At 35.9% G+C, this 14,768-nt stretch overlaps 3 protein-coding genes across 3 annotated transcripts in view; 2 read left to right on the top strand and 1 right to left on the bottom strand.

Moving 5' to 3' along the window:
- The window catches only part of LOC111371994 (glycine-rich cell wall structural protein 1-like), a 1,067-nt gene extending 527 nt beyond the window's left edge, over window positions 1-540 (top strand). The window contains exon 3 of the mRNA XM_022994134.1: window positions 227-540. Coding sequence (XP_022849902.1) covers window positions 227-540 — 314 coding nt within the window. The remainder of the gene's footprint in view (window positions 1-226) is intronic.
- Window positions 541-894: 354 nt separating this feature from the next.
- LOC111372297 lies at window positions 895-5,423 on the bottom strand. Its single transcript, XM_022994559.1, has 3 exons — window positions 5,128-5,423; window positions 3,031-3,054; window positions 895-1,561 (listed from the first exon to the last, which is right to left on the bottom strand). The coding sequence occupies exons 1-3, from the start codon at window positions 5,321-5,323 to the stop codon at window positions 1,239-1,241; spliced, it is 543 nt and encodes a 180-aa protein (XP_022850327.1). The 5' UTR covers window positions 5,324-5,423; the 3' UTR covers window positions 895-1,238.
- Window positions 5,424-12,319: 6,896 nt separating this feature from the next.
- Window positions 12,320-13,736, top strand: LOC111371993. The gene is made up of 2 exons (XM_022994133.1): window positions 12,320-12,458; window positions 12,712-13,736. The coding sequence occupies exons 1-2, from the start codon at window positions 12,320-12,322 to the stop codon at window positions 13,734-13,736; spliced, it is 1,164 nt and encodes a 387-aa protein (XP_022849901.1).
- The last annotated feature ends 1,032 nt before the right edge of the window (window positions 13,737-14,768 follow it).

The raw sequence follows: 14,768 nt of genomic DNA, 5'->3' as shown, positions 1-14,768 counted from the left end.
TTACTTTTTTTTTTTGGTAAATTCACACATTTTTTGACAAGCCCACGAGCTCATAAAAATGGAGCCCCTTGCTTAGTTCGGGCTCGTCAAATCCACCTACGAGCCGAGCGATCAAGCTGATGAGCCGCTCAGCCCATTTGACATCCCATGGCTAACTAACGTGTGCACCCAATCGTAGTCTATACAATTTGTACATTTAAGTTAACCAACTCGACAACCTGTGTAGGCGGAGGTGGAGGTGGAGGAGGTGGGGGTGTTGGAGGAGGATCAGGCCATGGTGGCGGGTTCGGTGCAGGTGGAGGTGTTGGGGTTGGTGGGGGTGTTGGTGGAGGAGGAGGAGGTGGTGGTGGTGGAGGAGGTGGCGGGGGAGGAGGAGGTTTAGGTGGTGGGTCAGGACACGGGGGTGGCTTTGGAGCTGGTGGAGGTTTAGGGGGTGGCCATGGAGGTGGAGCTGGTGGAGGCATTGGAATCGGCGTCGGAATCGGCATAGGAACAGGCCATGGCTCCGGCAGTGGCTCTGGAAGCGGAGGAGGACATTGAAGATCTTCTTGGCTACAAACACAACATCGTTTTAAGACAGAATCCAACCAAAATAATTGTGTTATTTTCTTTCCAAATTGTGAAAACAAATGTGATGAAAACTTGTATTGTTCCAATTGAGGACTCAAATTTTCTAACAATCTTTTTAATGTTTTTGTATTATGAATTCAAGTTTATAGCATTTCAATCACTTTGTTGTTTAATAATAACAAAAGTCAAAATTAAGTCAACTGCATTTGATTTTATTACTTCATCATCGATCGCTGCTAACGAGGCGTCACATCTATTAATTCTTGTCTCCAACAATAGTAATATATCACGTAGCACTTTTCCAAATGGAATCAACAAATCTAAATTTCAACAAATAAATCTAATAAAAACAACTTCCGAAATACACAATAAACCACTAAACAAAAATGGATTATCTGCTTCATACTTTGATAATACTAACATACCTCATGCCCTTTTTGAGATGAGATGTGGTATAGTGAACTTCTAAATACTTGGGAGGGATAATTAATTACCCAATCCTGCTACTTGTACAGGGCTGGTTGACAAAGTTTTTGACAAAATGCCAATAAAAGAAAGCATACAGCAACCAGCCAATGCAGCGGTGCCAAAAATTCTTGTATAAGGAGCTTAATTCTTAATCATCTATGAAACCCATAAAATTTTTCCATAGTCTCCATATTGAGGTGTTACTGGGGATGAGAACGGGCGTTTCCCTCCTTCCATCCTCTTTGGTGTGCTCTCAGCTCCCACATAGCAGACAACCTTTTTTGTGCCAATAGAGTTGCTTCTGCTTTTTCTCTAGCCTCTTCACATGTCTCCATCCCGGAATTGCACTTGTCTGCCTCTTTCTGGTATTGGGATGTCATCTTTTTAGCCTCGAGTAGTGCCATATCACCGCGCTGCTGATTTTCCAAAGCTTCAGCTTCTCGTAGTTTTAATTCCTCTGATAATAGCTCCGCAAAGTTCTTTTGAGTATCTTCGCTCACATCAGGATCATGCTTTGCACAATCTGTACAACATGACAAAAGGAATAAATGGGTGTGCATTTAATGCACAGACATAATTTGAAAAGTCCAGGTAGTCTTGTATCTTCAAGTTATCAAGAGCAAAAATGACATTTTCATAGATAGAAAAAGGAAATGCATAAACAGGATAGCACTTTTGTTGGCACCATTGAACACAGATAAATTAGCAACAAGATAACGATAGTTCCCCAGTTCGTAAGAGAATCTCTGCCCAATTTCAACATTTTACACTTCTATTATTCAATTGACTTCTATATAATCCCTGCATTCACTAAAAGCCTCGTTATAAAATGCACAACTTTTTATCAGCAGTGATTTGCTTAATTTTCATTTCATCTTTGACCCCCTAGACTGTTAAATAAGTACCTCTCCGGAAACACCGGATCCTGGCCAGAGAAATACTCTTTAGATGAAAAGAAAGGGATAAGCCAGAAACTTTGTGGTCCACATGATTAGAAAAGAATAAAAATGACACTTTTGAGGGGCAAAAAATTCAGGATCATGTGACAAAGCATTTGTAGACCAAGATTTTTTTTCTCACAGCAAAACAGCTGGTGACTCTTGACAATGCTTGTGATAACTGTGAGAGGATATAAAACGAACACTTGAGACAAAATGCTTCAAACTTTTAGCTCATTTTACAGAACATCACAAAATGCAAAGTGTTGCAATAAAAAATTGGACAAAAGGATGCTTTGTATCAAGTAACATACTATGCTTATCATTACTCATTGGACTAAGCCTGATCAGAATTCAGAAAGGACCATATTTTATTTATTTCTTTAGTCAACAAAGTTGAAGTTTAAGCCTGTTAGGAAAATTTCAGATACCACTTCCTAAAGCAATTAATGCAACCTGGAAAAAGCAGTTTTAGCACACATGATCCTAGAACTTTCAAGCTGTTCAGAATAGAAACATCCAATCATACATAGGAAGAACCTTTAAACTTTATCAATCAATGGAATTAATGTAATCAAATAGAGCTAATGTAGGAATTCATAAATTAAATAAGCTATTTCTGGCTATATGGCATTAGGCATAACCAGATCTCGATTTTAAATTGATGTGATTGACAACTCGTTTTTATAGTCAGGTATACTTTGGTTGCCTCCAATTTCTAGGAAACTACAGTATAACAGTAAGTTCAAGTTATCATCCGGTAAAAACAATGAGAATTTACTCTTCAAAATGTCCATTACAATAATGCCTCACAGGGTTATGCAGAGTTGACTGGTTAGGCAACAAAACTTGAAAACAATAACAAATAAGGCGAACTAAGTTCCTAAGATAAGGTTAAGATAAAAGAGTGAGGATATTACTCAGAAGCACTATATGGATCAGTTTCGTCTAGGATTAAACTCATTCAAAAAAATAAAAAAGCACCATACTGGATCACTAACAAGAGCAGGTGCTCATGGCAACTCAAACTATTTAAATAGAAAAAGGTGCTCACCTGCAAAGGACATATTGCTCAGATCTGCAAGAGAGAACAAAAAAAGGAAAAGTAATTAGCAAAAGCAAGATTTTGACAAGAACACCAGATGAAACTAGAAGAAGGATATTCATGTGTACATTGAGCCTAGGCCCTATTAGATACATGAGTATCGGAGAAAAGAAATAAAATACATAATACTTAAAACTATGAGAAAAAGGAAAGGTAAATATACTGGCAAGAACTATACATGCTATTGAGACAAGGGTTGTAGCGTGTTTACAAAATCAAAATGAAAAATCTGTCATAAGGTGTTATTTTCATGTCAAAATGTCTGCAAATTAAAGACCAGAACACTAACATGACCAACCAATAAAGAAATCAAACAGAGACAACCCAACAATACATGAACCAGGTTACCTTGCACAAACAAAATGTGAACTACTAACATAAGTATAACCATGTGCAACTTGCTAGTTAATACTCCCTTAATTTTGGACTGCATGTCATCAGTTAAACTCACATGGAGTTTTAGTAGTAGCTTGAAAGATGAGTATTGGGTACAAGTTCAATTTTTCATCCCAAAACTATTGGGCAACAGTATTAGTCAATAACTTCCCATAATTTAGAGTATTGTCGGAAGAAAATGTCTATATAGGAAACAAAACAATATTTCTAGACATATTAGAAAGGATGTATTGTGAGATCATTCAATTCCAAACAGAGGACTGATTTTGTTGTTTTATTCCAGATTCCTCTCGAAAACATTTAACTAATTTATGTTATATCGAGCTAAGAATCTAGTCAACTAAAAAATTCTCTGCTCAAGTATGCAGATAAATAGCCTAATATGAATAATTCACCAAATAACCATCCCCTATAGATATTCCACTAGTGATAAACAAAATTCTTGCACTGAAGAATGGGTATGCAGCATTGACATAAAACTAAAATTAGTATCCAGAGGACTTTCTCCAGTGACAAGTTTTTCCTGACTTCTTGACGTCTGCGTGAACATTTAAGGAAGTTAAAACTTTACAGCTTTATAGGTCATTATTATATATCCTTGATGGGTATATACTATTAAATAAACACCACATCCTTGACAATGCTATACTCGGCAATTTGCATGTACCCAACATGATCATACTGGATAAACAACTCTTTTAATTTTACAAATTAACTATCATTTATAGAAAGATATAACCTAAAATTTTGAAGCAACCTACTTGTTAGAGGTTTCATTAAAGTCCAGCTAAACAGCATAACAAGTTAGGAAAAACTGTAAGTGCTGCATTTTTGGCCAAAATAGAGGAATTTCTCAATTAGCATAGTATTGGCAATTCCATAATTAGAAGGGGAAGAAATTGAATAGAAAGAGAACTGCTGAAAGTTTCAGTATTAACAAATGAACAGCAAGTAGAAAGCTCCAGAAGTGATTTTTTATTATATCAACTACTTAAAATCTTGAAACAGTATAGGCAGCATGTCCCTTTCCCTTAGATCCTATGTTCACCTAAAACCACCAACCAATACGAGGAATAAAAATTTGAATTGAAATACATAATTATATCTTCCTACAACGAAATTAAATTTAGAATTTTTACAAAATAAATTTTAAAAAATGCACAGCTAACATCAAGAAGCATTAAAAGGAAGTAAAATTATTTCTTTCCTAGCTTTTCTAGTAATTCTATTTGCCACTAAACAAATAAATAGTTTTGTGTATTTTCTTCTTCTCCCAGTCCTCTAACTCCAAACAGAACCAGCAATTCTACATGAAACACTTAGCCCCTGTTTGGCCCCCATTTTCTAAACTCAAATTTTGGCACATTTTACCATGGACCTATGAATAATAAAATATATAATATGAAAGAATTGATCATGAATTTCTAATAGTTGATGAACACTGAACACATCCCCGAGTAAGAAGCAACCTTCAGCTAAATTTGCATCTTCGTTCATTAGTTTCCAATTGTGTAATGACGGGGAAAAATGATGCTGGTATTGAGCAAATTGCCAATTCCATAGAACCAGATCGTCAATTATGTAAAGTAACAATTAACCATCAAAGATCAAAGCAGATCCAAGTACAGATTTGATCGTATGTATGTATACCTTTCGGAATGGTGAGAAGGGGCACAGAGCCACATTCACAAATGCAAGAAGGGCAAGAGGAGGTGGAAGAAGAGCGGCTGACAGAAGCTATGCCTTCCAACAAGTGCCAATATAGAGGTGGACCTACTATGTAACCTGCCAGGCACAATGCCATCAACCCCACCACAGCTTTCAAAACCCTAGTTTTCACTGCCATTTTTGACAAAATTCTCTATATGTGCAGTAAGAGCAGTGAGATCAGAATGTGGAAAGCACGGAGGGATTACAATTTCACCGACGGAAGCCCAGCCATGATTGATCTCAACTCGGTCACTTAGTCGCATAGAAGTTTCATTTTAGTCCCCCAACTTCTAATTATTCCAATTGAATCACAAACTTACGAGGTTAAAACCCCAAATGGTCACTCAACTTTGCCCGAAGCTCCCCAGGAGGTCACTTAACTTCAAAACGTTCCTAAGTAGTCACTGAACTTTGTCCAAAATCCCCCAAGAAGTCATCGAACTTCAAAACGTTCTTAACTAATTACCGAGCTTTGCAAAAAGTTTCTAGCAGGTCACTGAAATTTGGAAATTGGGACCCCATTCATCTTTGCAAAGTTCAATAATTTACAAACTTCAGTGATCCCCTAAGAACTTTTTGCAAAGTTCAATGACCATTTAGGGACGTTTTGAAGTTCGGTGATCTCTTGGGGGACTTCAAGCTAAGTTCAGTGATTACTTAGGAATGGTTTGAAGTTCGTTGACCTCCTTGGGGACTTTGGGCAAAGTTCGGTGACCATTTGGGATTTTTTCTCCAAACTAACATTTTCATTTTTTCTTTTTGTTTTTTTTTTTTCAACATGTCCTAAGTGTGAAATTATGTACCAATTCTTTAATTTGTGTATACTTCAAAATAGTAAATATTCAAAGACGATGAAGATTATTTTTGAATAATTGTCCCCCACAATAATTCATCAGTACCTATCATGTAATCCTTTTATAGTCCATTTGTATTCTAGACATCTCCCATTGATTTTTGAATACCATGGACATAATGTTCTAAGAGTGGACATGGATGACACAATCTAAAAGTTGGGGACATGGATTTAACACTTGGAAAAGATTGGAAACCTATATAGGAATTTACGTTATAGTTTAACACTTGTAACAAGTTAGTTACCTCTGGCCACCACCATACTGCATCTTCAGACCATTGTACCGCCAGCCCATCTTACCACCACAACCTTTTATTGCAAATATGGATGACATTGTAAATATGGATGTGCTTTCGTACTATGGGTGTGTACAAGCATAGTCATACTTATAATTTGTTAGTGTGTGTCAAAAATGTTATACGTAACAATGAATGAAAACCTTGCATCAATTTGAAATTAGTTTACTGAAAGTAGTTCTAACATTGTGATGGGTTGTTGCAGGAAAAGAAAATATTTAAGATATGGATGACATTATTTCGATAGACTCCAATAATGAGAATGTTACAGACAATATGAAGTTACAAGGCAATATAATGTTAAGAGGAGATGGTACGATTGTGCCTGAGATAGGCATGAAGTTTAAGGATGGGAATGGCATTTTTGAGTTTTAAAAAAGATATGTGTACGATGTAGGTTTCCTAATTCTAAAAATGACTTCAAGAAAGAGTGATGATATGAGATATGTTATATTCGTTTGTAGCCATGAAGGGAAAAGATTTACTAATATCAGGGGTTTTCTTAAAACCATAAGCAACCATTTAGAGTGCATATAAAGGTAGGCTGACTGTACATTTAGACATGCGTGGGATTTGGGGAATTAACACAATGCATCCCAACCACAATCATAAAAATAGTCCTTCAATATAAATGCAACTGAAAATTGACTGCACTTGTTAAATGACGACTTGAAGTAAATGATATGGCGAGAATTTCGTTGTACAAAAGTTAAAACTCTACAATTGTTGAAGTAGGTGGATATGATAAAATGACTTATGTGAAAAAGGATTGTCAAAATTATGGGGAAAAGTCTAGGCAATTATGATTGGAGAAGAAGATGTCATAGTAATACAATCATACTTCTTTAATATGCAAGCACAGGGCTCAGTGTTTTATTTTAGTATGGATTTGGATGAAGAATATCGATTGAAGAATGTTTTTTGGGCAGATAATAGGAGTAGACAAGTATATAAGGAATTCGGTGATGTTGTCACCTCTGATACCACGTATCTCACTAACAAGTATGACATGCCTTTTGTTGAGGCGAATCATCATAGACAATCAACATTCTTTGGATGTGGTTTGGTGTCGAATGAGGATACAGATACATTTTTCTGGATGTTAAGAACATGGCTACAATGCACGCATGTCAAGCTTTGAATGAGATAATTACTGATCAAGATAGGGTCATGCATAATGTAATTCAAATCGTCTTTGCCAATACGAAGCATAGATGTTGTTTGTGACATATTGAAAATGTTGCTAGAAAAGTTTAGATATATGTGGACAAAAGTTCTATTTTTTCCTATTATACATAGATTGGTGTATGATTCATAAACTGTTAAAGAATTTGAGGATAATTAGAGAGTGATGATCGAATCATATAATTTTGCATGATAATGACTAGTTTGTCAGGACTGTATGAGAGCAGAGGTCATTGGGTTCCTTGCTAACTAAAAACTACTTTTTGGAAGGGCATGTCAACAACTCAACGAAGTGAAAGTATGAATGCATTCTTCGATAGATATGTACATTTGAAGACCTCGTTGAAGCAACTTGTTGGACAATACGAACGAGTATTGATAAATAAGGCTGAGAAAGAGCTTCAAACAGATTTCATCTCTTTATCTTGTGCAATGGTGTATGCGATGGTGAAACAATTCCAGAGAGTTTCCACAATTTCAAAGTTCAGGAAAGTTCAAGATGAGTTTACTTGTAAATTTTATTACGACCTCATATTTGTTTTGGAGATGGTGTACAAGGTATTCAAAATGATGAATTTTCTAAGAAAAAAACTTTTTCTGTGTCATTTTATCAAGAAAAATGTGAAATTATTTGCAACTGCCACTTATTCGATTTTTGAAGAATACTTTGCAAGCATGCGATCACAGTATTGATTCATAATAACGTCAAATCATTGTCAGATAGTTATATATTATACAGATGGTGAAGAGATGTGAGTAGAGCCTACACGAGGTTTACAATGAATTACGATAGATTGGTTAGTACTCCTGAACAGTTGAGGTATAACAAAATGTGTCAGTCTTTTGTTACTTTGACGGACATGACTGTAGATGATAAAGTCAGATCCAATACTATAATGGAGTGGATTGAAGTTTAGCGTAAACAAAAAATGACTTAAAATTCAAGTTGTGGGAATAATGTCATGTCCCCACATATTACTCAGATAGCTTCTAAGTGTGGAGAATCACAAGGAACTGGAAGCGGTAGCGTACGGGTACCGTATGTGCGAAGCAAAATGACATGCTTGAGAAACTTTGTAAGAAGAGCGCATTGGAATTCAGTTCGAATAAAGATAATGTATGTTTCAAATTTTTGTTACAAATTACATTAATTCTTAAATATATATAATGGATAATAAGACATTTTCTATAAAGGGTGGTTCGAATTCAAGCAAAGAAAAGAGATCGAAGGCACGCCCAAGTAATCTAGGAGACGGTGCACCTATCGTTCATGCAACTCAACAATTAATGTATTCCATGCGATACCATTATTATATTCTCATCTCCTAATGATTAGCATGTTCTCATTATTTACTTTCCTAGGTACATTATCATTGTACTGATATTGTTATTTCACATAGGGTGGGAACCAAAATCTTTAATTTACACAACACTACAATCCTCAACTTTCATCGATTTGTTTTCGGGAAATGCTATATTCAATCCTCAAGGTAATAAAGTGGTCAAATATATGTATTTGTAATCCTCAATCTTTGTAGTTTGTGTATTAATTGTCTGTTCGGTAGTGATTATGAGAATTGATTTTTTGACTGTTAGAGAAAAAAGTAGATCCCACCTGTGAGTGAAAAAGTAAAAAATGATGGCTGAAATAGTGAAATAACGGTAAAAAATTGCTACCAAACGGAGGCTAAAGTTCTATTTCATAATGTACAATATGTAACCCAATGTCGTACTACTATTAAAGGAACCAGACCAGAATAGAAAAAAACCTATGATAGCGAATGAACAAAAATTTCACATAGGTTGAAGAAATGACAAATGATAAGAGAAGTTGCAATAGATAATCTCTACTTGCCTTGCTAGTATATAGATTTCGAAATATTTTTCACGTGATATATAAATGTTGAGGTTTTTGTTGTGTTGTGTCTACATTGACTTTGAAAGAATTTATAATAGATAAGTTTTATGACTTTTGATGAAAAAATGTATAATTTTTATGTAGGTAATAGAATCCATATGGAAATCATACTTAAATAGATTAAAAATTCTTAAACTCATAACTTTCTCACAGTATGTATGAATTGTTGGCTTCTTCTTGCGCTTTCTTTTTGTATACTTCTTTACCTCACTTTGGAGAATCATTTGGACTGTCTTCCCCAACGGCCACCTGCCTAGCGGTATTATTTAGTCCCATTGATTCTGTAAAAATTCATACATAGTTTGTATATAGAAAATGAACCAGACAAGAATAGTAAAAAAAGTATGATAGCGAATGAACAAAAATTTCACATAGGTTGATGAAATGACAAATGATAAGAGAAGTTGCAATAGATCATCTCTACTTGCCCTGCTAGTACATAGATTTCGAAATATTTGTCGTGTGATATATAAATGTTGAGGTTTCTGTTGTGTTGTGTCTACATTGAGTTTGAAAGAATTTATAACTTGTTGGTAAATTTATGGTCTTCCATTATTGATATTAATGTTTTTGTTTGAATGTTTGAAAATATCTAGTTTTTTCTTTGTTTATGGAATGTACGCTTTACATTTTATGCTTTCTAGGGATTTGTGACTGCAATATTTATGTATGACTTGATTTTTTATACCCAATTCGTGTCCAAAACAGTCTTTTTTAAACTGTTCAATATTAGTCCGATTCCTATGAATTAACAAACACATGTTATTGCATATAAAAACACTTCAATGCAAATGGCAAGAAGAAATGGAGTGGTTAGAGAGAGGTGCTTTCAAGCCTAGTGAGAGAAAATTCCACTTGGTTGCCCACTTGCTTTGAGATTTGTTGTTTTCTTGCTTTGATTTCACCTTCTTTTTTGGTATTTTCAAGTTTCTAATTCTGGTTTCTTGAAGTTTACTACAAGATATTGTGGTATATTGTTAGATATTATAGATTTGCGGGTGGTACTGTCGGCCATTTTCAGTTCACTGTCCGTTTGGTGCTGCTTTGGACATTTCAGCCCAAATAGCCTTGGTGTTCTCTGCATTTTCAACGTGTTCTTGTCTGTTTAGCTGAATTTTTACCAGTATTTGGGGTGGCTCGTTCTACTAAGGATTGCTTTCAGACTTGGTTGGAGTTACACAATTTTAACTTGGTTTCCTGTTCAACAGTTTTTAGTGGTCGGCTTTCATCCGATTTTGGCAGATTGGTGGTCTTCTAGTCCGTTCAACTGGTCAGTTCTGAGTATTTTTAGCCACTTCAAATCCTGTTGAGATGGTGGATGCTTCATCTCCATGGTTGCTGGTTATAAGGATTTTGTATCTATTGTGTATCTAATGGTGATGATATATTTCAATGGCTACAATTTGAATTAAAGTTGGTGGATCATGTGTTTCTGGTTTGCTGGATTTTTGCTTTGGCAGTTGGTCAAAAGAGCTTACAACTTTCAGTTTCCATTTTGGGTAAAAAACTCAAATTTGTACTTTGCCAACTTTACTATATTATAAATTATTTTGTTGGTTTCTACTAGTGGACCGTCCATCCACTTGGGCCTGTTGAATTTATGGGTAAGAGTCGAAAAAAAAAAACTTGGTCCATCTTAATGGGATGCCTCCACTTAAGATTAATGATGCTTCAGGTTGTCCAAAATTCTGTTGCTAGGCAGAATATTAATGATTCTCAGGACAACAATAGTGAAGTTAACAAGGTAGCGCATGGATAGAACAGTGCATTGGGGGATGACTTCGGTAGGGAGAATTTGACTTCACCATGTGTCTCCTAAACACTTTGGCCTGATGACACTGATTCACGCAGCCCGGTAAGTGAACCCCATGAGGCTAGGAAGGAAGAAATTGAACCAAATTGCTACCACTGCTTCTTGGGTCAATCTTTTTAAGGATAATGAGAATATTGAAGAAGGACTAAAATTACACCAGGTGGATGGCCAGCCTAATAAAATTATCTTGGATGCAAATGATGCGGAGCAATCATGGGGTTTTTGGCTTGTTGGATACTTTGTTGGGAGATTCCCGGGTAAAAATGCATTGTTGCAAATGTGCGATTCATGGAAGGTTCCATACCAATACTTTGTTTATGAGAGTAGATGGTTGATTTTCAAATTCATTCTAGAGCAAAGGTGTTACATAGAGGCCTATACCTTGTATTTGGTAGGCCGTTAATGTTAAAGACTATGCTGCGGTGGTTTGAATTCTATAATGATAATGTGTACATGTTAGTATGGGTCAAATTACCGAGACTTCCTTTAGATTGTTGGAATCCTAGGGCATTGGCGAAAATTGCTTCAAAGATTGGGAATCCAATATCTACGGATAAACTCATGTCAAATAAAGAAAGATTATCACATGCTTGGGTTTTAGTGGAGGTTGATGCATCCAAAGACTTGGTTCGATCCATGGAAATGACTTTACCCAAGGGTAAATATAGATTTCAACAAGTGATTTATGAACACGAGCCAAAATCTTGTGGTAATTGCATGACGCTTGTACATCAGACAGATTCGTGCAGCTTCATAAAACAAACTGGAAAAAATAATTCTAAGCAAAATGTGACACAGAAAAATGGACAGCATGTTGGTGGAACTTCGGTCCAGGTTGCTGAGCCTAAAACTAAGTAGAATTTGGCCTAGAAAATGGATAGTTCATTGGGAAAATTTCGGTTCAATCCACTGCTGGTGTGGATGTCCAAAATGTTTAGCAACAGGTCAACTCAAAGAATATGCAACATGCCAAGTAGAATGAAGGACAATTCACTGAGGTTGTCACCAAGAAAAAAAGTTTAAACAAAGGACAACAAAGTGTGTGTATTACTCCAACCCGTATTGAGATGAATGATGCAACAAAATCAGGTGTGGACTGGGCATCAACCACTATTGGATTGACCCCTAAGGCAACAAACAATGAGAAACTTAAAGTTAAGCTTGAGGAGCAAAAGAGGGTTGTGGCCATAAAAGAAAAGAAGAAGGGTATTTCCCTTACTTCATCGTCGTGAAGATTTCGACGTGGAATATTAGAGAAATGAAACTCTTCCTAAAATAAAATGGGGTTCGAAGTTTCATGAAGCAACATGATATTGATGTTATGAGGATTTTGGAAATGAAGTTGGGAGAGCCAAAATTAAATCGGATTAAGTGGAATAAATTTGATGGATTGTCGAAACGAACAACTTCCACACGCATCGGGCTGGTTGGATTTTGGTTTTGTGAAACTCCGTGAAAGTTGATTTGGAGGTATTGGAGACTAAATCACAAGCTATTCATTGCTCCGCTACTTGCAAGGTAAGCTCACTTACTTTTCTTGTTAGCTTTGTCTATGCTTTCCATACTATTGTTAGTAGAAGACCGTTATGGAATAATATCATGGAATACGAATCCGATTGCTCTTTCCCTTGGTTAATCATGGGTGATTTCAACAATGTACTTAACTTTGATGAAAAATGTAATGGGGCGGATGTTACATCATACGAGGTTAAGGACTTTGAAAATTGTTGCCTAAATGTTGGAATTACGGATATGAGATCTATTGGATGTTTCTACACTTGGAGAAACGGCACGAAGTGGAGTAAACTTGATAGAGCCATGGTGAATGATGTTTGGATACAAGCTGATTTTAATTCTATTGCTGATTTTCTCCCTTCGGGATGTATTTTCGACCACTCACCATGCATTGTATCATTATTTGAGCATGAGGAAAACAAGAGGAAACCTTTTAGGTTCTTCAATATGTCGTCTAACCATGAAAATTTCCATGATGTAGTTCAAAATTATTGGGAGAAAGAGATTAGAGGTACAAAGCAATTCATTCTTTGTAAAAAGTTGCATAGTCTTAAAGGAGAGCTAAGGAAATTCAATGAGAAACATTTTTCACACATCTCCTCAAGGGCTAAAACAGCTACTTCGGTGTTGAAAACGGTACAATTGGAGTTGCAAGGAGACCCTCTTAGTATTGAACTTCAAGGTAAGGTGGCATCAACGAGGAAAATAGCCATGGATCTTTGTGAGGCGAAAATGAACTTTTATTATCAAAGGGCCAAACGTGAGTACTTAAAGAATAATGATAAGTGCACAAAGTTTTTCCATTCGATGGTCAAAAGGAACACAAAACGTAACTTCATTGCTACCGTGAGTAAAGGAGATGGAACGTATACTTCATCATTACAAGAAGTGGCCAATGAATTCCTTCATTTTTACAGTGATTTACTGGAAAAATCAGTCCAGGGAAAGCTATTGATGTTGACATCTTGAAGAATGGCTCCATGTTATTGGATGAGCACGCTATGGCACTAGTTCGGGATATTTCGGACCAAGAGATTAAGGATGCATTATTTTCTATTGGAGAAGATAAATCACCGAGTCCGAATGGATATACATCATGTTTTTTCAAAAAACCTTGGAGCATTGTTAAAAGTGATTTCATGGGAGCGGTTAAAGAATTCTTCAATTCTTGCTCACTCCTCAAGCAAACAAATCACACAGCTATTGCTTTAATTCGTAATGCAAGTCACTTTATTGGCGTAGGGGGTTTATAGAATCATTGCTTGTTGTAATGTATTCTATAAAGTTATCACAAAGATCCTTGCTTCTAGATTGAGGCCAATTCTTGGACATATTATTGATCAATCACAATTCACATTTGTAGAAGGTAGAAGAATGATGGAAAACATTTATCTTGCTCAAGAGCTCTTAAGGCATTATAATTATAAAAGAGTTGCATCTAGGTGCTTTCTTAAAGTTGATTTAAGAAGGCATATGATTCGGTAAATTGGGACTTCCTTAAAAGTGTGCTTGAAGGGCTTGAATTTTCAACAAAATTCATTGGATAGGTGATGGAATGTATCACGACACCTTCATACTCCATTGCATTAAATGGTTATTTCTATGGATTCATAAAAGGAAAGAAGGGGCTTTGTCAAGGTGATATGTTATCTCATTTCTTGTTTGTTATTTGTCTGAATATTTTTCAAGAATGTCGAAGGGAGCTACTGAAAATAGTGAATTCAATTTTCATCCTAAATGTGGCCCATTGAAGATTGCCCAGTTAGCATCTGCGGATGATTTGATGTTATTTGCTAGAGGGGATGCTATTTGGTATTCTAATGGAGCGTTTATCCAACTATGGAGAAAATGTCGGGACTAAAGATGAATGTAAACAAGTTGAACTTGTACATGGTGGGTGTTCATGGACAAGAGTTGGAGGATATTCTTCAACTAACAAATTTAGCCAAAGGATCTATGTCTTTCCATTACTTGGGTATCCCACTGCGGCAGGAAAACTTT

Source organism: Olea europaea, chromosome 23 (assembly GCF_002742605.1).
Source record: "Olea europaea var. sylvestris chromosome 23, O_europaea_v1, whole genome shotgun sequence".
Taxonomy (NCBI): domain Eukaryota; kingdom Viridiplantae; phylum Streptophyta; class Magnoliopsida; order Lamiales; family Oleaceae; genus Olea; species Olea europaea.
The sequence above is the reverse complement of the archived record's forward strand: the minus strand, read 5'-3'. Positions and strand labels throughout refer to the sequence as shown.